The sequence below is a fragment of the Fundulus heteroclitus genome, chromosome 24, assembly GCF_011125445.2.
Source record: "Fundulus heteroclitus isolate FHET01 chromosome 24, MU-UCD_Fhet_4.1, whole genome shotgun sequence".
NCBI classification, from domain to species: Eukaryota; Metazoa; Chordata; class Actinopteri; order Cyprinodontiformes; family Fundulidae; genus Fundulus; species Fundulus heteroclitus.
The window spans coordinates 28,019,598-28,044,389 of record NC_046384.1 but is presented as its reverse complement, the minus strand read 5'-3'; the positions used below and the strand labels follow the sequence as shown (position 1 = coordinate 28,044,389).

The 24,792-nt window shown below is 41.2% G+C and overlaps 1 protein-coding gene across 6 annotated transcripts in view; it reads left to right on the top strand.

Annotated features, from left to right (window-relative positions):
- The first annotated feature begins 1,675 nt into the window (after window positions 1-1,675).
- The window catches only part of spega (striated muscle enriched protein kinase a), a 101,787-nt gene continuing 78,670 nt past the window's right edge, over window positions 1,676-24,792 (top strand). For 2 of the 6 annotated variants that reach the window (XM_021314452.2, XM_036128201.1), the window contains exons 1-2: window positions 1,676-2,039; window positions 6,719-7,266. In XM_021314452.2, the coding sequence (XP_021170127.2) occupies window positions 6,885-7,266 (382 nt within the window). In that variant the 5' untranslated portion in view covers window positions 1,676-2,039; window positions 6,719-6,884. Of the gene's footprint in view, window positions 2,040-6,718; window positions 7,267-15,248; window positions 15,508-24,792 lie in introns of those variants that run through there. The other 4 variants (XM_036128205.1, XM_036128202.1, XM_021314458.2 and 1 more) reach the window with 3 other exon arrangements.

Genomic DNA, 24,792 nt, shown 5'->3' with positions numbered 1-24,792 from the left:
AAACTGTGTATGACTTGGAAAAGGAAGAACTTCATTTTTATAGATAAAGAATTTTTTGTTAAAATTTCCAGTTTGCGCGCGTCCTTTACTTCCAGTGTCTAAGGAATGACAACGAAATTTGGATCTCTTGACCTAACAAGTGCCTTTTTAAAATAAAGTATAATAATTAAAGGCTACCATTTTGAAGAATATTTTTGTATTTGACTTTTACTTGTCCCCATGTTCTAGTGGGTCCCGTGGAGGCTCCGATATAAAAGTAAATATGAAATTATTAAAATGTAAATATTAAATTATTAAAATGCAAAAATTCATACTGTAGAAATTTATATAAACATCTACCATGGACAGTATTTACGCATGAATTTGTCTGCTTCTTATTGCCAGCCTCTCTCCTAGCTTTAACAGGTTTTGAGGTGCTCCTTGTTGTTTTAATTAATGACTCAAATTCGGCATAACCTTCCATTTAAAGCTCGTGTTCTGCTTGAGAGAAAAACTGTGGCCGTTCTTTGGCCATGCTGAACAGCCAATAGCAGCGTTGCTGATCATTGTTTCTACTGTCGATACATTTCCCCTTTTAAACAAATGCATGAACATGCATTTGTTATGTTATCTCAGATAACTCAATCCAGCCATACAGATAACTAAATCCAGCCATACTGATCATAAACAACAGGTTTGTTCGAAGAACCCAATTAGCCGGATCATGATTAGCCGGATGATATGATCTTGGATGTGTCATTTGATCTCGGATGTTTTAAGCAACGTACGAAGAACGGATCCCAGAACCGCATGCCTGCTACAGCTCACACACAGCCAGACACAACCGCTGCCAGTATTAACCCTCCTCTGGAGACCTGTCATCCTGCTATCCCTAAGTCAGGCTCCTGCTATATAAAGTCCCTTAAATGATCATTTAAGGGACTTTACTGCTATATTCAATCACCTCCTGGCTTGTTGTCGATGCTCACTACTTATTCTTTATTTTTGGAATCATATTTTCTTGCATTTTTTTTCTCACTGGCTCTTGGATCTTCATTGTTTTGCTGGGAAATGCTAATAGCCATTAGCCGCTTCCTTGTTTAATCCCCTGCTGTGCATGTGCAGTGTCGTACTTCCATTGTTATTATAAATATACACAAAGGGCTTTATTTACTAACAAACTGAGCAAAAGCAAAGCATAAAACACCAAAATAACAACTAACACGTCAGCAGGACGTGATAATCTTTCATGTAATCTTTGTATGCAACCAGAGTGAGCTACTGACGTATAAATAAATAAAAAGTCAAATAACGTGGCTATGTACCTTTAATGTTTCGAGGGGAAAAGTTATCCCAAGTTAAGTGTCATTGCCCCACAGAATGAATCCCAAAGTCCTGTTTTTATTCTTAGGTTTTCTATTTATAGAAACTCCAACTGTCCCACTCCGACTGTCTCTGCCTTTGACACACACACACGCACGCACGCACGCACGCACGCACGCACGCACACACACACACACACACACATTCTCAGAATGTACTGTATATTGGCTGATAGTATTATCTAACGGGCTTGAAAGTGTGTGTGTGCGTAAGAGTGTGAGAATAGGTCATAAAAGGCAGTCCAAGAAATGTGACCTATATGTGCAGCTGTTGTCCCCGACCTGACTGAGGCTGGTGGGGTGAAGCAGTAACATGGGAGGGAGACGGTGAACATGAGCTTGTTTAACTACTTAGAAGCCTAAAAAGGTTAAAAGTGTAGCTTTCAAGAAGCAGTTAAAGGTGGAAAGACATAATACAGAAGGCCCAAGTGGGTTGACATTTAGGGAAATGATCTAACTCCCTGAATGTTCTTCAGCAGGGCAAAAGCTGCTGAAGGCGACCATGCCAGTGGCTGCTAATGCTTTATGATCTAGGGTGGACTTACACCTAAAGTCTGTACTTGCTGAAGGACAAATGATTTGAGATGAAATGTTTGGCTGCATGGATCTTGTTACCCTAACTTGGACTTTGTGGGGATGTCCAGAGGAATTTCTTATGGCCTCAGTAGAAAAATGAAGGTAAGTTTTATTTTTGATTACCAGATATCTACTAGTAATTACCATAGAAAAGGCAGAGCAAAAAACTACAATGATATTATGTTCTGAACATGTGACATTGATTTGATTTTCAGAAAGCACATGCAGTTCCTTTCCCAGCACTGTCAAATTTGACAAAAACAAAATAGATTATTCCAAGGTTTCAAATAAAATCACCTAACTGCATTCAAGACATGTTTGTGGTGAACTGTCACAGCACCGATAGACGAAATGGGTTTCCAATTCCCTCTGACAAAACAAGTTTATGCTAAAGGTTAAAAGGTTGAAAATCCACCTGTCAGGAGCTTGGAGACCAGTGAGCCTATGCTTATTTTCAGTTTGCTGGAGGTCCTGGTCTGAAAGCCTGGAGGCTGTTCAGAAAATGAAGATTAAATCACAGGTGCAATTGTACAGAGGTCTGCATTCCAGTATTACCTATTCAGACTAGGGCTGCAACTAGCAGTTGTTTTAATAATCGGTTAATCGATTAATTATCTTTACGATGAATCGGACAAAAAAATGTTTTACTTCCGTTTCTTTTTTCCAAAATAGAACATTTGGACTGACAGAGTGAATAAGCGCGCAAAACACAAGTTGTTACTTAGGTGTTCTGTTACAATAATTTTAGGTAATGAATATTTTTGCTTCAAATAAAGAAGTTTTGTTGACTAGACTGTTAGTCAGTCATTTAATAGTCAATGTCTATATAAACTGATTTAACACAACAAAAGTGAAGCTGTAAAACTGGTGTCAAATGCAGTTTGATTGAACTTCACCCTTGTGCTTGTGTACCTAAGGGAAAACAATTGGGCATAACAATGAAACCAGTGCAAAAACATCACTTCTGACAATCAAATAAACCGTCAGCCCATTTCACAGATTACGTCAGCACAAGCTGCATTTTATGTGAATTCTACATGCTACATTTGTCCTTCCACATATTTTTCTTCCAAGGATGTTTATTCCAGGGGCGGTTGTAGACAGGGGCCAACAGGGGCCAGCGCCCCTGTAGAACTGGTCCTGGCCCCTGTTATGGTCCCTGTACTAAAGACATGATATTAAATTTATTTCTTACAATGATATATGCTGACAAAGATACCATAACCGATTGGTCACTTGGACCAGTTGTATTTTTTACTTTAACAATACTTTAAAAATTAAGATGTTTCATGTTTAACTCCAGCCATATTGAGATAGGATCAGGGGTCAGCAACCTGCAGTTCAAGAGGCACAGTTGGCTCTTTGGCTCACTTGATATATTAAACAATGAAATATTGACCTGTTTAGCTTTTTCCAAATGTTTTGTTCTGTGCCGCCATGAATAAACACTGGTCCCACCTCTAAATGTGGTGTAGAAAAACTTTAGAACAGCAAACATTTTTTTCTATTTTTCTTCATAGAGTCAAAAAGGGTCTGATATATTATTATATATATTTAAAAGTGTTGCGCCGATGCCATTTTTTGACCCCGATACCCAATACCTGGCTGTGCAGTATTGGCCGATACCGCTACCATACCAATACCATCTGTTTGAAATTGATGTGTGTGTGTGTATATATATGAAGAACTGCATACTACTTAGGGTAGTAGAACTTTTTATTGCCTACCTGGAATGGGTGACAATAGTTGAATAAACTTTTGGCTCTCAAAGGCCAAAATAGTGCAACATTCGTGAAATTATAACATGCATAATAGTAGTGCAACAGTAAGACAGTAAAATTACATTAATAATTGAATAATCCCTTTTAAACCCTGAGTTTTGGGTCTTAAATGCCAAAATAGTGCAACTTTCATGAACTTATATAACATGTATAATACTAGTCGGGAGGGAGAAGGCTGCGTTCAAGTAACATACAAACATCAAAATGGTATCAGTGCCCTATTTGTTGGTACTCGCCGATACCGATACCACCATTTTAGTGCAGGATCGGGGCCCCGTCCGATACTGATATTGGTATCGGTGCAACAATAATATTTATTACTTTTTATTTCTTCTGATGGTTTTAAATTTTTGAGGGTGTCCTTTAGGGATGCTTGTGTCTCGTTTTTCTGTAAGTGTTTTTAATTTGGGTCTGCCTCTTATTCTGAGTGTCTCACCAAAATGTCATGGTTACATTGCAACAGTAAATACTCTTGATTCTTGAAAAGTTAGTTTAGAGCCCTGCTCCTCTCTCCCATACAGTACCTTCACTCAAACTTTGTTAGTAAATAAAGATTAATCAACTAATTATTAGCACCAAAATGTAGCACCAAAATGACATTGTATTCCAATTGAGAGGGCTGGTTTATGATCCATAATAAGATCAATGTCCATCTAAATACTTGCTCCGATTAATTTTCAGCTCATGCATGTCGAGGATGGGGCCTCAGTGCTGTGAAGCACAGAACATTTTTGGATGATCGTAATTTCCTTCCGCTCTCTCAACAGCATGATTTCTCAACCATCTCAGAACCTGGCATGGCTCCATTCAATGCACTCAGAACAGTCAGCACCAACACACATCCGCGTTGATTGCTGTTATTTTTTTCTGCACGAAGAAGTACAAAACGTCTGTGGTTGTTTTGTGGAAATTCAACAACTCTGCTAATGTCAGAGAAGATCGCGAGCGCGTCCTGCTGTTGAAGCAGAGCTACGAGACAATTTTTCTTCTTCGTCTTCTCAAATGAAAACATAGGAGTGGACAGAAGCATGACGGCGGTACGTTTGACATGGAGTCAAACTACAGAGGAGCAATTCGTAGCATTGTTAAGGCAGAGCATTTCGTTCTAGTGTGCCTCGTATTTAATAGTAACCATTAACACTTCCGCCTATTTCTTCTTCTACTGTTGACATTTGGCTTCCGGGTAGACTATTCCGAGTAGCGCCATCTCTGAGCTGAGTCCGATGTGTGGTTTTTGAACATACAGTGTGAGCAGTCAGGTATTAAACCCTGTTGTTTCGTCGTACAATTTGAGCTGTATATAAGTACCACGACTGAAAATATTGTACAGTGTATGCCCGGTTTTAGAGATAGGGTGAGGTGCTCAGTCATCGGTGGAGGATTCAGAGTAGAGCCGCTGCTCCTCCACGTCGAGAGGAGCCAGTTGAGGTGGCTTGGGCATCTGGTTAGGATGGTGAGGTGTTCCGGGCACGTCCCACCGGGAGAAGACCCAGAGGAAGACCCAGGACACGCTGGAGGGATTATGTCTCTCTGCTGGCCTGGGAACACATTGGGATTCCCCTGGAGGAGCTGGCCCAAGTGACCGGGGAGAGGGACGTCTGGGCCTCCCTACTGAAGCTGCTACCCCCGTGACCCGACCCCGGATGAGCGGAAGAGGATGGATGGATGAGAAAAGCTTGGTGCAAATAAACACATAATTTCGAGCCCATATAAACGGTGCTTTCGGAATGCTTTTTTCCTTCTTAACTGAACACATTTTAATCCGATCAGGGATCGTTGCATGTAAACAAGCTCCTGTCATTAACAAGCTAAAGCTAGATGAGCCACCAGACTGACAATAAGCACGACTAAGCACGACTTCGGCCGTGCAGGACGCCGCTCACAGCCTGCGAGTGTGACGGGAATGGCTTCAGCCTGAAGACCTCCCACCTCATGGCATGCCACAAGCCAGACATGTCACCGTTTCCTCACATTAAAACAGAGGAAATGCAAGATATAGTAATGACTTACCCTGCTGTTGAGCTCCCTTCACCCTCAATGAGTCCATGTTGCATGTCAAATCTAGCATGTTACTTGTTACGTGCTCCCTATCTTTTGAGGACTTAGTTCAAGCCGTGTTCTCTGTGTTGTCATTAGTAGAATTTACTACAAAAAAGCAGTATTTGAAAATACCACCACCGCCTCGCTTCATAATTAATTGAACATCGCTCCACAGCCAGTCAGCCAGCCAACATTGACGACCGTTCGGTAAACAGCTCCGCAACATGGCGAGTGATACATTAATCGCACAACACAACAAATCGATGCTGAAATTTGTTGCAAACACTTTCGTGGATTTATATAAATTTTATAGATTTTTTTGTTGGAGTCCTAATTCAGATATTCCTACTTAGTTAATGAGTTTACATTAACTGCTGTTGGCTAACACTGGCGAGTTGGTTAGTATTTACTTACTCTGTATAAAGCTCTAAAAGGATCTTATTTGCTACAACCGGCTAAAATATCAAAGTTGTGCTAACCTGCAAACCTTCACATGTTGGCTAATACTAGCAACAGGTTAACACAAACACTGCTGCAATCAGAAAAAAATAATTTGTCAGAAAAGATACATTGAAATAAAACTGTGTCTCTCTCATTCCTGGGATATTAATGAAGTAGAGTCTTCCTTTGGATGGTTGAGAACAAACAGTTCTTGTGAGAGTATTAGCACCTGTTATATCTCCTAACATCAAGGCAGCAGGAAGTTGGCTAAGGTGGCCAGATTTCTCAAATGAGAACCAGGGGTATCTGAGCCATTTTTTTCTCATTCACAAACCGCTTAATTTGGAGACATTTCCGGGGACATCATTTGCCGGGGACATGTCGTTCATAACAGTTGAATGTCCTCAGGAACTCTGCCTCTGTCCTTCGCTAATTTAGAGTAAAGACGAGTCCTAATAAAAAGGTATTATTGTTTTTCAACACAGTTAAACTTGTGTCTGCGTTTTTTGGTCTTTACAGCACCTGTTGGATTGGTGCAGGTTGAGCACCCTCTAAAGACACAGCAGACATCAGAAGCAAGTGGAGTCTTTCAGAGGAGACATTATATATATATAATTACAGTTAATGTTGATGCCTTGGCCAATAACCTGATAAAAAGGCCAATTTTGTCCCAACGGAATTCAACATGGCAGGCCGCCCACAGTTAAGTCCCTACCCCACCATCCCCTCCAAGAAGGCCAAAATCAAAGATGTACCAGGTCTCCAGGACCATGAAGGTGAAACTCCAGATGTGTCAGCTCCAGTTTTCACCCGCAAGCTCCGTAAAGCTGCAGTGGGAACGGGCTGTGATATCCGGCTGAGGGTGTCAGTGTCGGGACATCCTAAACCTTCGATGACCTGGTTCCACAACGAGGAGCCGATTCCCCCCTCAGAAGCTCAGGACTCAGGAGGACTGTGGATTCGGGACTGTCACACAGACGATGCTGGCCTGTATACCTGCGTGGCCTCCAATGAGCTGGGAGAAGCAAGCTGTAGCGCAGTCTTGGCGGTTATGGACCTTGGTGAAGGTAAACACTATTTATTATTAAATAACAGATAATTGATACAGATTTTTTTTCTTGAAACATAATCCCAGTTCTCAAAAACTCAGGCAAAACAAGACTCAACGGAATAGTCAATTTTAAGCTTCTGCATGTGCAAACATCTCTGATTGAAATGAGTTGGGTGTTGTCATCAGAGTAAGACCTGTTTAGGAAGAGAGTCTGTCTCTGTTCTTTCACTTTAGCTGCACAGCTGAAATTCTTGGCTTCTGCTTGTATTTACTCAGCTGGAGAAATTGGGATTTCAACATGTGGTATACAATTACATTTGTAAATAAAATGTATTTTTTCTAATCTTTCAAATTTTAACCACTTTACTACATATATTTAGACATGGTTAGATGACATGTTTTCCAGTGATTTTTGCATCTGGTGAAAAAAAAACCATCTCAAGGTAGTAGGTATAGTGGCATCAAGCAAGTTTAATGGAAAAAGATCTTTGCACTTAAAATAGGAACAACTCATCTCCGTCATCTCATTTCAAGTGTATATATCTGATTAACTAACTTATTTGAGGGGTCAAAATACTCCTTGAATTGGCAGGTGAGCTTATTTACCTGCTCAAATCAAGGACAATTACATTCATTTCAAGAACATTTTACTTACTTTTAGTACCCTTTTTACAGTGCAGTGTCATGCATGCAGGCCAAAAAGTCTAGCTTTTGTGTCATATGATCAGAGCACCGTGAAATTGCTTTGATCAAAGGCATTCAATTTTAGCCCTGGCTGTATTTAGAGTAGTTGCTCTGCTGGGAGGTGAAACTCCACTCCAGTCTCGGATTTTTTACTGTCACTAACATGTTTTCTTGTAGGATTGCCCTGTAATTACCTGTATTCACCTTTGTATCACCTCTGACCAGATTTCCCACACCATGATGCTGCCCCCACAGTACATCATTGTGGGGTTTATGATAAAAAAAAAGACTGCAGTAAAAATGTAAATTTTAAAACTTTATTCCTTTTTCCAAATGTATTTTCTTTATTTTATCCTTATTCTGAAAGTTACGATTTTAAAAGATGACGTGTATTTAAAATGCTTGGGAAAAAAATCACATTTATCTTTGATTTGTCACGTCAAAATACATACATACATTTGTTCAAAAGGTTGGGAACCTGCCCTTTGTGGCTGATGCAGAAAGGATGTAGTGCAAAATTCTACTGGAAAACTCTCTGGTTCAGGGATTTTCACAGTAACTAGATCTCTGGAAAAGGGGGCATCAGGCATCTTTCTTTGTGGCTTTGGGTACTCCAATTTGATGGGCTTTGGGTCGATTCATAACTTGTGGAGCCCACAAATAATAAAACCAACTTAATTTTATAAAAACCAATAGAACAAAATAAAATCTTGGGTCTGAAAAAATTATATATCTCTAAAATGAAAAAAATGTTGGATTCTAACTGTCAGGTTCTGCCCAGTCATTTTTGATTTCTCCAGTGCTTTTAATACCACCCAGCGTGGACTTTTGACTCAAAAGTCCACGCTGGGTGGTCCACTATACCTAAATAGTTTTGAGGGATAGTGGACTGCCTCGCTGGCCGCCCTATGTGAGGACACAGGGCTGTGTCTCTAACAGGTAGGTCAGCAGTAACGGGGCCTCCACAGGAAACTGTGCTCCTCTTCACCGTCTGCATGTGTGTTTTCACTTGTTGCATAGATCAATTTGAAAAAAATAAATTTTTTGCTCTTCTTTGCATTCTAATTTAACAGCTGGAGGACATCACAATAAATTTCCTCGGCTCTAGCTGTTATCTTATCTTTCCAACCCCTGCCTGCCTCATATTTCTCCCCCCTTTCTCCTTATGGTTATTTATGTCCTGGTATGTGCCGTGGCAGCTCCCAACACTCGTGCTGTAGTGATATGTGTGGACGCCGCCGTCCCCCTCTTCTCCGATTGCCCTGGCAGACATCACAGTTAATTATAGCACCACCGTCACGGTCAAGAAGCGGCGCCGTCACACTCAATCACGATCAGCATGATGAAAAAAGAGCCTGTGATGGTGTGCTTCTGGTGTTTGTTAGTGAATCTGCTATGGTCGGGTTCAAACGGCTGCTCTGGCTGCTGCTGAGCATGACTCACTGAGTCAGACACTCAGACCAGTCATAAACCAGAGCACTTCTGTCACACAAGTCCAGATTACTTTGCTGACATCACTGTTTGATCAACTTTCTTTCAAGCATGCAAGGAAGGAAGGCAACAAAAAATGGATATGAGTAGTCTCTAGGGTTCTAATGGTATGTTAGCATTACCTGACGCCGCCAGATAGATTTGCTCCGCATATCCATCTGGAAACCTTCCGTTGAAGTAACTTTGGGAAGGGGCGAAAATACTGGTTAGCTGATTGGCCTATGTTGGTGATAGACGGGCCAAATAAACCAATCAGATCAACGAAGCATATGACGTGCTCGTCAACATGCTTTGTTGTCGCTCTGTTACGAGCGACGACGAAAACACAACCACAAGCCAAGCTACTCTTGCTGCTGCAGGTAAAGGTTCGTTTGCTCAGCAAAGAAATACTCTGTAATTCCGATAAAACTTGCTCGATAGCCACGCTAACGCTAGTTTCATCGGCTGAAGCCGCCATGTTCTTTAGACTGAACTGTCGCGCTTCTTGTTGCGTCACACCTCAACCCGCCTCAAAGCCAACGCTGATTGGACGTTCGTTTGGTGAACAGCTCCAAATTTTCTTTAACGGAGAGTAGCCAGACTGATCTGCGAGTGAAACCTTGAAAGCTCGCGAGATCAGGATGGTCTCACGAGGCTAATGTTAGCATAAATGTTGAAAAAAAAACCGCCTACAGTTATCTATGATAGTTTCAAAATGTTGTATTCTTCTAGCATGTGGTTGTAAAGCAACAACTCTGGGCAGAAGCAGGTTTGTAAGAAATGTTCTATTTAAAATAGTTATTTAAACTTTTTCTGCTTATGGTTCCAGTGCAACCTAAGGAATAATGGAGGTAATTAATCAGCTAAACAACTCTATAGCTGTTCATCATCTGGTATTATTCTTCAGTTGAAACAAAAATAATTTGTTAGCTATTACTAAAAGCCCTTTAAATGCCCAAGAGTTATAAGAAAGACTGTAGAGCATACAGAAGGTTTATGAAGTCTAGAAGCAGTGGTTAAATAAACTAAATGAGATTTTTATGTTACAAAGTATCATCCAAAATTCAGTACAATTACTCACTTAAGAATATAAGAAGTGGAAATTGATAGCCTGATTTTACAAAAGTCTGAAAAAGAATAAAAAGATACAGCTTTGGTTAGTGGCCTTTGATTTTTTGCTACTGGCACCAGCTGAAAAGTGTAAGTGTAAACTGAAAGTGTAAAAGCCTATTTGGGCATTTCTAATATGCAATTTTGCAATAAATGACACGAGTGAAAAATTGTTTTTGTTTATTTTTCAAGCACTTTTCAGAAATTGGAATGAAAATGACAACACCAATAATTTCATCATATTTCTTTTTATGCTGTTTATATCCACATTCATACACAGTTTTTTTTTTTAAAGCCTGGAATTGGGTTTAAAATTTCCAGGTTATTCCAAAGTCTTACACCTTGCTTGCAACTGGGGCAGGAGCTTAATACCCTTGAAACAGAAGTGTTCAGCACAGCTTGCATGTGCTGACACTGTAACTCCAGGGTACTTCATTTGGCAATGTAATTCAGCCTTAGTTTGTCAAATACAGAGACAACAAATTAATAAGCATGGTTTATGGGTTGGGTTTCTGCAATATTATCGGCACGTAAAAACTCATCTCCAGAACCAATCTCTGCTCAAAATGGTGATCTGCATCGAATAATCTACTTTGAGCAGTTATCACCAGTTATTGCAACCGTAAACTGCAGAAAATATGGGCAGCATTGCTCTCTCTGCCTTTACTCCCGTCTGCTCCTGTCAGTCTAGAGTAGAAAAGACCCAGCCAATATGGTGGCGATGCACGATGCGCTCCAGCACGTAATCAGGCGGAGGGATACTTCAGCTGGTTATATTCATGTGTCTGTAGTCCGGCAGCGCAAGCAGGTCTCTTTATAACTCGTGTTTATCGTCACTTATTTTAGAGCCCAAATGAGTGCCCTTACTTTCAGAAACAAGCCCAAAAAACCGCAACCTGCAACTCACAGGATTTACAAGCGACTTTAGAAAAATTAAGCCCAAAGTTGCTTATGATATGTGGACTTGGCAACAGTGAGTGCAGGTCTGTTATGCTACTGTCTCTCCCGCACATTTAGGATTCTATGGAAAGCATTGAGGGTAAAAAGGCCCGTTTACACTACACTTTTTTAACCGAGCCGAGACCAGTCCGAGCTCGGTAACCGAGATAACTCTTGTGTGTAAATGGTCAGCAGACTGAACTGGACCGCGCTAAACATAACCGGACCGCGCTAACTGCAGACCAGTTCCTGAGCAAGTCTGGGTAATCTGATAACGAAGAGCGCATGAGCAGACCGCGTCATACCCTTACAGTCAGCTGACTGTCCGCGGTTTTTCCGGCGTGTCTGGCTGCACGTCCCGATTCACACTCCATTCAGACAAATTTCAGACATTGATAATAATACTAGCTTCCTTACCATGCCACACGATTTCCAGAGATGATTCTGCTTAGCAGTGTGATGAACCTCAGTGTCTGTTGTTGTTTCCTGCATCTGTAAATCCTTATTAGACGTTCCTTTGTCTTATCCATGTCCCAAACTCCAACACTGTCTAACCATAACATCCTGAATGTTACGGGTGCCGCCATTTTGATTTCCTCCGTCCCGCCTTCAATCCCAGAGAGCAGCAGTACCACAGATGGTCACTAGGAGGCAAGTAGCAACCAAGGAACCGGGATAGTGTGGTGTGTAAACAGTCGTCTCGGCTTGGTTAACTGATCCAAGCTCTGACTGGTCTTGGCTCGGCTCAGTTAAAAAAGTGTAGTGTAAACAGACCTAAAGAGACACAGTCCGGAGAGCACTGCAGGGGGGGAAAAAACATAGGGAACGGTGTGTGTGTTTTGACGCACTATTAATGTGCGAAAATTTTTTTTGCAGTTATGCGTTAAAACTGACAGCCCTACTCAAAACCCTTACCAGATCCCTCCTATGCTTGAGAGGACCATTCCAGCTCAAAAGGTGGGGAAATTGTAGATTCAAGGGCATTGTAGAACAAATGTCGAAGTTGTAGGAATTTCCAGAATTAATTCTGGGGTAGTTCAAAATGGCCCCAGAGGTCCACAGATGATTTTTCTGGGAGCTTTACCAAAGGGTGACCAGATGTCCCCGTTTTCCGGGGACAGCCCCTGTTTTTGGGTGACGTGTCACAATGGAGTAAAAAAGTTTAGCGCAACATTTGAAACTTACTAGGTCCTGCCGCTGTCCTGGCATAGCAGAAGAGAGTAGAAGAGCTGAGCCGAATGTGCCCTGCCTGCCGCGTCGGGGTTGCAGATTAGGCAACATAAACCAACGCCCAGGCAGAAATTGTGTGGCTTCGTTATCGGCGGACCAAGATTTACTCTGATAGGGAGCAGGAATATAAAATTCTGAAATATTTAATTCCTAATTAAGGCCAACTAAAGTCATTGGGTGTAAACAATGTCTTTGGACAATAAGACACCAAATTTACCTTGTGGGAAAGAGAACTGGTTGATTATTTTAAAAAGTGCTGGTATAGATTGATGCAGTTGTGTCACCAATACCAGCACATCATTGGTATTCAACATAACTTTATAGGTGCTTCCAATGATCTTAATAGCAGAGAAGTTGGGATTTTTGTGAATAGAGGTTGCAAGCCGTTCTAGTGCCAGGGAAATGCAAGGGGCTTAAATGGAATACCTGTCATGTTACCCTATAGAGCTTGAAGGGTTGTGAATTAAAACTGTCATTACAAAGGCTTTAGGATCATTCTACAACAGCTTGATCCAGGAGATATTTTTTTTACTATAGCCATAGGCTTCCAAATTAGCTAAATGAAAACTTTACTCAACCCTGTTGAATGCTTTTTTCACTTCCAGAGAGAGTACTGCTGTTGTATTTCAAGAGATGTATCATTTTGGACAGCCCATATGAGATCTATCAAACTGCTCTTACCTGCCACTCTATTATCCGAGTCCAAATAAAACTCACCTGAACAGTGTATTAGGCCAGTCATTATTTTGTCCAATCCTGTCGGCAGGATTTTTGAGAGAATTTTACCATCACAGTTAATTAGCTAACCGGCGTATAATTATTCCATTCAAAAGGGTCCTTATCATTTTTTAGTATAAGTGTGATCAGAGCCTCAGTTAGGGTCTGTCTCAATTCAGGGGCCGCATCCTTCGAAGGACCTGGTCTTTGTGGGCTTGGTCCTTTGTGGACCGTGAAAAAGAGAAGACTGGAAGAGATTGGGTTGTGAATTGGGACGCTGTCCCCGCCCTTACCTTAACATTACTCATGTTGCCAAGCAACCAAGGCATCGTGAAGCAGCTGTGAAGCCAAACAAATAGAGCCCAAAGGTTAATCCTGTTGTCTCCGCTATAGATATTTTATATTTATATATTATTTTATAAATAATTATATAATGTTTTTATTTTGCCCTTTACATATTCATTATGGCCCACAATCGTTTATCTAGAATATGGCTTTATCATATTCTGTTATGTTCTAATTCATTAATCAGCCAAATGTTTTATTTATGTTGAAATATATCACTAAACAGAAAGTGTAATATATTCAACTTTATTCACTGCTTTTCATTCTCCTCCACTATTGCTGTTTCTGGTTAAAAAGTTATGTTCAACACGCAAAGAAGCATCGGATAGGATTAGCAATGAAGGATACATTAGACCCATCCTTCAAATCGGGGAAAAGAACACATTTGTCGCCACATTTGAAGGAGTCTTCGAAGGATTTGTGAATTGGGACAGCCTTTGTTGCTGCGCTGTGATGTAATCGGCCGACAAATAGGTCCTTCGATGGACGCAGCGCTTGAATGGAGACAGACCCTTAGTGTAGGCGGGAGACACCCACAATCTAGTGCCTCCACATACAGCTCAAGAACAGGGGTGAAAGCTCTTCTGCAAAGGTTGCATAAGATTTAGCAGTAAACCCACTGGGTCCAGGTGCTTTACTGGTCGGGAGCTCTCTAAAAACTTTCATTATGTCTTCCCTGGTGAGTTGGCCATCTAAGGAGTCTGCTTGCAGTTCTGGGGGGAAAAAAACCCTTCTGAAAACCTTGATATCTGAAACTGTGCCTTGCTTGTAATGTTTACTGATATTTAAAATTACGTGAGAATGAGGAAGCTGCTTTAAAAGATATTAAGACTTTTATTTAAACATGTACCCAATAGATGACCTACAGGTATAAAAAAACATGGGCACATGTTTTCAAATAGTATTAACTTAAACAGAGTGATGCAGATTGCTCTTCTGGGATCCAAAACATGCCTGTAAGTGTTTTGTAATGGACAGATGATTTGATTTCACTCCTTAGGCTACTATACACAAGTGACTGACAGCTTTCACCTGCAAATGTTTTTTAAACCTTTGCATACCTTAAGGAGAGTACATGCATTTGGATTGATGCTAAACACCTGATATTAGGGCTGCTGAATTATGTAAAAAATGTAATTGCAATTATTTTGGTCAGTAGCATAAGCTTATGAAAATACCTTTGGTCTAAAATACACTTTTCACTGAAAAAGTGGAATGTGGCCCAAATATTCAGAATTGCGGTTGTTTAGTTTCGATTACATAGCCATTTTGATCGATTAAATTGGAAATGTTACCAATACATTTTTATCAATATATTTCAATATCAATATTGCTGTATTATTAGATGGACAGGACAGCAGTTTTTTTTTTTTTTTTGTCTAACAGTGGGCCTAATCCCCTGCTTAAACTGGGCGGATGGGTGCAAAGGAAGACTTCAACTGGAGGCGTTGCACTATGTAAGACCTGAAATAGACTGCTAACACTGGCTGTGAGAGATGGAACTTAGGGAGAGGGCAAGAAGGGAAATCATGGACTGAAGAAGATACTTTTAAGAGAAAGTGACAGTAGAAGGGCACTGAAGTCATTTTCTGCCTTGCCTTGATGGAAAGGATGCAAGATATTGTGGGAGGAAGACGACAGAAAGTTTTGTCCTATAAGAAAAAAAGATGAGTCATGTTGCGGAAGGAGCTACTAGATGCACGAAAGTCTTTGAGGAGCGTCAGCGAAGGTTTGAGTGGGCCAAGAAGGAAGAAACAGGGAGGTCAGTGGGATATCTGACAATTATTACCACAATATATTGGTTTGGACCCTCAGTTATTGCATCTTTTTTTGAAAATCTATTTACTTGTAAACTTTTAGAGTAATAGAAATGACTTGGAAAGTTGTGTTTTATGACAATCATATAAATCCTGATCCGTGCATCATATTTTATTCAGAAACACCATCTGCACAAATAAATTGATTGATTGCACTAAAGAGGCACTTAAATTTAAGTGTTGCCCTTCAATTATAGTTATATGAAGTGAAAAATTACAAACGACTTAAATATATGATAAAAAACGGTCATTATATGAAAACTTTTACGGGAAATGTTGACTGGATATTCGTATTACTGCTTTCTGACTGGTCTACTTTGGTATACCGGAGGCATACAGATGACCTATAGCCTCTTGATGATTTCACATTCTACAGACATTAAAATAAAGTGGATTAAGGCCCAAATACAACTAATAAGATTCTTAGGCCAGATGAGGCAGCTGAGGCAACATTTGAGGCAAACGGTGTATTTGTGGTCTGTCCTCCCAGTACACAGCCGTTCACAGGAATCCAGAGGGATTTGATCAGGATTAGGTGGTAGGATCAGGTTGCACTGTCACTGTCAACATCAGCAGTCATCATTCTAAGGTTCAAACTACCTTTCATTTTGCACTGAGCTGAAGAATAGCATGGAGTTTCAAACGATTTGTTTGAAACATGAAAAAGGGTCTCCTTTACTGTGGACACCAAATATACTTTGGAATAATGTTTTTTTTGGGGTGAAAAAAAACTGTATTAATAAATTACTAATAAATAGCTAATGAAGAAGTTGTTAGACAAGCCTTTTTAAATTGTTATCTATGTTATCCATGTTTGTTTGTTTTTGGCGATGGGGGGTATAGAAAAGGCTTCCTTTATAAATTGTCAATAAACCTGTTGTTAATCAAGCATCTATTTGCCAAACTATGAATTATAGAGAAAATAGTCCACCCTTTGTTAAATCATGAAGCCCCACCCACATTACAAAGTGACAGATACCCCACCCACTACTGGCCCAGACCCTGGAATTCCCACCCCTAGCCCCTCCCACTTCCGATATGATGTCACCACGTGACCTATGACCTAAGATTTATGATCTGTCAGCCCATGACCTATGAGACAATGAACCCCTTACATTTACCACATTAGCAGCTTTTTTAACCATTTATTGACATAGGACCTAACACCGCCTTAATTATGACGAGATGCTAGAGAGCATGTTGAGACCACCTCCTAACTATGCCACCTCATCACCTTGTGGTTGGAGTTTCCAGTTTAAATACGGTCGAAAAAAATTATGTTAAGTAAAACATTCTTTTTTCAAAAAACTAAGACTCACCACAAATTGAAGAAGTGGTCACTGGATCATCTGCGATAGAAATGAATGAGCCGTCTTGGATAAGACGGATGCAGCGTGCAAGATCACTATTATTCAACCCGGAGAAATGGAAAACATTGAGGATGACCCCGGGACACGCCCCTCTATGAAAAATACAACAACTTCAAACAATCGAGGAATCCTTTCAATCTGAAAGGATTGGGCAATTTTGATACTCGTGATCCCCCACATCAGCAAAGGTGATGAAACAACCCCTTATGCTCAATCTACAGCGTATCTCAGAAAACAGCACTTTCCATGCAATCGGGAAATTGATACCTGAAACTTTCTCTTCTGTACAATATGGAAAACAAGAGTTACTACAAGCGAGTGATGGTTTCTACGTGCAAGCAGACACAGGAACGAGCATTTTCCATCCCTAGATCTGTTTGTTTTTGGAAGCTTTTAATACAGACAGCAGGATATTCAGAACCACATTGGCCTTACCTTTTCATGCATGGTGTTGGAAAATGGATGGAATAGGGGCCTGTATTTCCAAACTCTTTAGAACCTCACGTTGCTGGGTCGATTTTCTCTCTGTGAAAAAAAACAGGGGTGGGCAAACTTTTTGGTTCGGGCCACATTGAGTTTAAAAATTGTACAGATGGGCCTAGATAGTATTAGATGGGTAGAAAAGGGTTTAGTTTTTCATACAAAATCTCTCCAGTACAGGTAATTTAAAGAAGGATTGTCCTTTATTACTTCACACAGTGGTGAAATTATCATATCACTACAAAAAACTTTTTTTCCTTATATTTACTTTTTTTTAACTATGATAATTATACTTTCCAACCTATCAATCATTATTAACAAAAATGAACAAGATACAACATTACTGTGACATTGCATATTCAAATCAATTCCCTGCTGCATTGATTTTCATAACTGCATTTGCTTTGTATACATTCACCTAGGGAATGTATAATTTCACAGTTTTATATACAGAAATGACTGAGGAGATCAAGCTAAAACAGAGAAACCTGGAAAAAAAATGAAATAGACTGTCAGATTATGGTGTCTGACCACATTGAGCGGCCTAACCGAACTGATTCAAAGCATTGAAACGACACTTCTAACTAATTTTAGTGTGAACAGAGTTGTTGATCACCCTTTCATGCCATTGCATCAAAGTCTGGTGTGAGTGTGGTTGTGGCAAATCTCAGAACAGATCTGAGGTGTTCGTCAGTGAGCTGGGATCTGTGAGGCGCCTTGTTAATGTTCGCACAACTAAAAGTTTGCTCACACACATAGGTAGAGCCAAACAACACCAACATCCTCTTTGCCATCTTCTGCATGTTTGGAAATTTGGTTTCATTTAATGAAGCATAGAATTTACCCAGTTTAAGCGAGCTGAACTTCTCTTTTAAGATGGGGTGACACTGAAGATCGATCAGTTCCATCTGCCAACTTGGTGGTGCCATTTGAGGATCTTGTGAGAAGTGACATGACACCAGCTGAAGTGATGTCTGGATTTTTTAAAAATCAGAGAAGCGACGGCAGAACTCTCTGTGAAGATTGTCCAGTGACTTCCTGTATTTTCCCACATGTCGAGTGAAACTTATTTCAGGCTTATTTAAATTGTTTATTGTTATATTTCCTGTATTATTTAGATAATATCCTTCAATAGAGTAAAAAAACAGGATTTTTTAGCTCTAAGATTACATCTTCTAATTAAGTAGCTTTCTAAGTCAAATTTAAAATCCAAAACAGGGATTTAACCTGTCAATAACTACACAGATAGCTAAATACTTCATGAACGTTAAGGTAATCCCAAAGGTGTAGGTTTGATTTGAACTTTGGCTCTGGGGGGCACTCGGAGTGCGGTGCTTGGAGGGTCTGACTCCAGGGTCTGTTGCCCTCAACTGGGAGGGGCTTGGGAGGCCTATGGGCGGCCTACAGCAGCCGCTTGAGGCGCTCTTGGGGAGCTACGCGGTGATGGACGTGAGTTACTGACCTGGTAGCTGTGCTGCCGCTGGGTGAGTCCGGGGTGGGTCTGGGGGCCTGGGGTCCCCGGGGTGCGCCGCCCTCAGGCGGGGGCCCCAGCGGGGCCTTGGGGTTTCCGTTTCCGGGGGGTGTGCCGCTTGGGGTCTGGGCCGGTGCACACCCGAGTGTCTGTCCCTGCACGGGGCCTCTGGTGCGCTGGGGGGCCTCGGGGCCTGTTGAGCTGGTAGGGGGGCATGGACATTAACATCTCAGGGCAGATGCTCTTCCCCTTCATTGGATCGGCACTCTGCTTGTGGGGGGAGGGGAAGGAGGGGGAGTAGGGACTAACCCAGCCTGGATGTCTACTGTCGTATGTATGGTGAGTTGTTTGAATGTTAGTGTTGGAGAGGGATTAAATCTACAGGTGGAGGAGGGGGGGAATGCACATTCTGGTGGGCTTGTGTCCGGCCCCCTGTCCCAGTCCTGCGCTGGCACCAGCTTCCTTCCGGAGGGGGGGTGGGCTGTGCCGTGCACCCTCTTCGGCGCTCTCAGTTTTAAACACACTTGAGAACAACATGCAACAACACAACATCTGAGCGGGCGTAGGGAGGATCGGGGTCTTTTGCACACCCCCGATCTCCAATCGCGGCACGGGGTCTGGAGCCTGGAGGAGGAGCGGGCCACCGGGTCCGGGGTCTTGGCGGGGGGCTGCTGCGGGTAGCCAGCAGCTTTCCGGGTCTGGGGCTGACGCCTCTGCTCTCCTCAGAAAGGGGTGGGGGGCAGGGATGGCTAGGTTAAGGTGGGGGAGGGAGGGGGTTTATTTGGTATTTAGGGGTGAGGGGGGTTCTGGTTGAGGGGCCCGTACGGGTCGTGTTGGCCCCCCCTCTTTAGGGGGCCTGGTCCGGGGGGCAGGGCCAGGCGTCGGGCACAGACAGTCATATAGTTGGATTGTGGTGACCACCCCCCCCCACCCCCCACTTGGGATTATTGGATGTGACTGTTAAACGCAAGGACAAATTGCAAAGAACGAATTCAAGGTTCAGAATAATATCAGTCTCAATGTTTTCACCGTTTAGCTACAAATAAAAAATATGTTGATTATTTATTCTACAAATATGTTTTTTAATCCCTATAATGGTTAAAAATCTTTATAAAACTATTGAAAAACTTTAGTAAGACATAAATCTCATAAGCGTGAATGTTTCTAAATTTAACAACAATTGTTGGACAAACCCACAAGCCTAAAATGAGAGGAGTGGTGTATGCAGTTCAGTGCAGTGAGGAATGTTCTGATCTTTATATTGGAGAACCCAAACAACCTCTCTACACATGCATGGCTCAACACAGGTGAGCTACCTCCTCCGGACAGGACTCAGCCGTCCACCTGCACCTCAAGGATAAAGGACACTCTTTTGGGGACCAAAATATTCACATTTTAGACAGAGAAGACAGATGGTTTGAGAAAGCAGTGAAGGAAGCCATTTACGTAAAGCAAGAAAAAAAAGACTTTAAACAAAGGAGGAGGGCTCATGTTTCAACTTTCAAAAACTTAGAACACAGCGATTGGTTTGATTCCTGCCAAGTCTCACCCCAATTCACACCTCCATGCATTTGGTTTCTTCTAAACTATAAACTTTTTTTGTTTTGTTTAAAGCAGTAAAGGATTTCATGTTCGATACGAGTTTATACAACACCGAAAAACAAACAATCTCTTTTGAGTTTTTCAGATACAGGGGTTGGACAATGAAACCGAAACACCTCTCATTTTAGTGTGGGAGGTTTCATGGCTAAATTGGACCAACCTGGTGGCCAATCTTCATTAATTGTACATTGAAACAATAAGAGCAGAGTGTGAAGGTCCAATTAGCAGTTAAGAGCACAGTTTTGCTCAAAATATTGCAATGCACACAACATTATGGGTGACATACCAGAGTCCAAAAGAGGACAAATTGTTGGTGCACGTCTTGCTGGCGCATCTGTGACCAAGACAAGTCTTTGTGATGTATCAAGAGCCACGGTATCCAGGGTAATGTCAGCATACCACCAAGAAGGACGAACCACATCCAACAGGATTAACTGTGGACGCAAGAGGAAGCTCTCTGAAAGGGATGTTTGGGTGCTAACACGGATTGTATCCAAAAAACATAAAACCACGGCTCCCCAAATCACGGCAAAATAAATGTGCACCTAAACTCTCCTGTTTCCACCAAAACTGTCCGTCGGGAGCTCCACAGGGTCAAAATCCACGGCTGCTATAGCCTAACCTTTGGTCACTCGTGCCAATGCCAAACATCGGTTTCAATGGTGCAAGGAGCGCAAATCTTGGGCTGTGGACAATTTCAAACATGTACTGTTCTCTGATGAGTCCACCTTTGCTGTTTTCCCCACATCCAGGAGAGTTACGGTGTGGAGAAGCCCCAAAGAATCGTACCACCCAGACTGTTGCATGCCCAGAGTGAAGCATGGGGGTGGATCAGTGATGGTTTTGGCTGCCATATCATGGCATTCCCTTGGCCCCATGGTTGTGCTAGATAGGCGCGTCACTGCCAAGGATTACCGAACCATTCTGGAGGACCATGTGCATCAAATGGTTCAAACATTGTATCCTGAAGGAGGTGCCGTGTATCAGGATGACAATGCACCAATACACACAGCAAGACTGGTGAAAGATTGGTTTGATGAACATGAAAGTGAAGTTGAACATCTCCCATGGCCTGCACAGTCACCAGATCTAAATATTATTGAGCCACTTTGGGGTGTTTTGGAGTAGCGAGTCAGGAAACACTTTCCTCCACCAGCATCATGTCGTGACATGGCCACTATCCTGCAAGAAGAATGGCTTAAAATGCCTCTGACCACTGTGCAGGACTTGTATATGTCATTCCCAAGACGAATTGACGCTTTATTGGCCGCAAAAGGAGGCCCTACACCATACTAATAAATTATTGTGGTCTAAAACCAGGTGTTTCAGTTTCATTGTCCAACCCCTGTACCTCTCCATACTCAGTCCTCCTTTTAAGCTCTATAACTGTGTATCGGGCATCATCCTTACCTAACTTTTGAACTTTATGTTTTTTTAGTTTCTTGTCAAGTAAGAGATTCCCAATGAGGCATGTTTATTCATTTTCACCTTCTCTTACATCACCTTTACCAGGTTGTGTGGCTTGTAAATTTTTTATTTTCACAAAATTTCAATAAAGTTGACAAAGGGTATACCTGCTCCTGAACAAACCAACTTTAAACAGAGGAGGAGGACTCAGGTTTCAGTTTTCAGCAATTTACAACCCTAACCCTAACCACAACATTTCTCCCATGAGCCTGGCAAATGAGGAGATTAACGACTCTCCATTGTGAGGGTTGATGAGTTCCAGGTTAATCTATATGCGAATCCAAGTTTTAACGGGGCGTCGTCAGCAGGTCTATAAAGCTTTGAACTCCACACTACTCCAGACATTTTGAATGAAAGCTTCCTGGATGGGAAGCGAAATGTCTTCAGCATCAGAATAGAAGTCCAGTTGTTTTATTTTATTTTATTTTATTGATTCATAGCATAATCAATGAGAATATAAAGCTATAACTAACACTTTATAACAATAGTTTTATTGTGAAGTGGTTTTTCTTTAAGTTATATTTCAAAAAAGATGTTAAAATGTGATGTGTCTATGATTTACCTGATATAATTAATAAGTAATGGAACATACTTTTTGGCCATACGTCAAGCGATGATCAATCTTGGTTTTGCAATACTTGCTTCCATTAGATCAGTTTCCATGCATTGTACAGCAGGTCTGGGATGACCACTCTTATTTCCCGCACGGAAACAAAAACAAACAGAAACTGTGATCACAGCGTGATGTAACAGCAGCAAAATGTGCTTTGTGTCTAAGAGAGATGATGCCAGAATCGCTACTGATGAAGCTGTGTGCCTGGAAAGCATCCATCACAGCTGCTCCTCAGAAAGCAACATCTGTCACAAAATCAATACGGCTTGACGTGAAGTCTGCTTAACCTCTTGTTGTTTTAAGTCAATGAAACCATAGCATGCTTCAAACTGCACCTGTACAAACGCTTTTAATGCTCAGTTAGTCTATTGGTTCTGGTAATGGGCTGCAGGAAACTGATTTTGCATCCAAACAGCAGAATGAGGGCTTGTTTCAGCTCTCAAGATATTAGTACTGCTCTCAGATTCAGTGAATAATAATACCATAGAAATCTAATTATTTTCTCTCAATGGCTGCCATTCCATGATATCATATAAGAAACTGGTTGAAACTGGTTTGTTGGGGCTTCTTTTGACAAAAAATATACACTCACAATCTGCCCTTTGCCAGCACATTTGTTTTTTATTGGACAATGCCTGTGTTATGATGGGCTTATTGATTCGGGGGCGTTCGAGCTGTTACTCGGGGGTGTATCCCATATCATGCATGAAACACTGGTATTGATCGCTTCACTTTCTGCTGGAACGAGTAGCTCTAGCTGGTGATAGACAGAGGAGGATGGAGGTGAACAGAATGAGGTTTGATAAAATAACATTTTGAGACTTCAGTTCACTCTATTTGAATACTAAAGTCTGTTTCTGGGGGAAATAAATAATAGTTTACAAATAGACAGGATGATGTTAATGAATAGAATAAACATCTATAGTTAGGCCCAGAGATATTTGGACAGTGACACAAGTTTTGTTATTTTTGCTGTTTATGAAAACATATTCAAGACACAATTATATAATCAATATGGGCTTAAAGTGCAGACGCTCTGCTATAATTTGAGAGTATTCACATTCAAACTGGAGCATAGGAATTACAGCTCTGTAATACTTAGCTGCCTCTTTTTCAAGGGACCAAAAGTAATTGGACAATTGACTCAGAAGACTGCAAAATAAATAATTTTAAATCATGTTTAATCAGATATTTTTGTTGAACCCCGTGTATTAAACCTTAAAGTCTGTAAGTCAGTTACATTGTAGTTGTTTCGTTTCAAATCCAATGTGGTGGCATGCAGAGCCCAAATCATGAAGATTGTGTCACTGTCCAAATATCTCTGGCCCTAACTGTACGTCTGCAGAACAGTTCTTGGTTCATGAAAGGAGTAAATAGCCCATTAATTCTGTGTTTACATGACCATAAACAGAGATAGATGTCACTTTATCACACTAGAAACTAACTTTGTTCAGCAGGTGAGTCAGCAGTGAAAGGTGGAAGAGCTGTGCTGATAAATGGACGAAGACTGTGGAGTTCAGAGAGTAGGGTCTGAGCCTATTTGGGATTATATTTATAATAGGATAAAATGAGAAGCACAGAGAGCATAAGCTGTTCTGTCTATTAGCATATGAGCCAGAGTATTAGAGAAAGGGGGTGATATTGAACAGGACGCTTGTATAATGACAAGAATAGGTTGACTGAACTTGCTTTGCAGCAAATGAGACATTACCTATGGTCTATGGACATTACCTAGACATTAGTGTTGTTGTTTTTTTTTAATACAATGGAATATTTTATTTGTCACCGCATTACCACGACGAAATTTCTCTTTGTGTACTTCGGTTCACATTACAGTTCACATTACTCACAATGAAGGTAAAAACTCACAAACAAACAGGCAATGAATAAGGGTTAAACATTTTTTTGCCGTACAGGAAAGTCACAGAAAACAACTAGAATCGTTCAACTTCTGAAGAAGTTGAAGAAGGCGCCCGCCTGGTGGTGCACGAAACCGTCAAAGGCAAAGCTTCCGAGTTCCTTGGTCGTAGGATTTTATCACTTGGGCATTTTAAATCAAATCTTCTGAGTGTGAAAAGGATTTGTCTTCGTCAAAACCAGCCTTCCTAGAGCTACTTCCGGTTAGCAACATGCTAAGCGTTAGCCACTAACATGGTTGTGTCCAGTATCACCGGGTGATAGTACACTGTTATTTTGGTTCAAATCCTGTACTGGGAAGTTCCTCAAA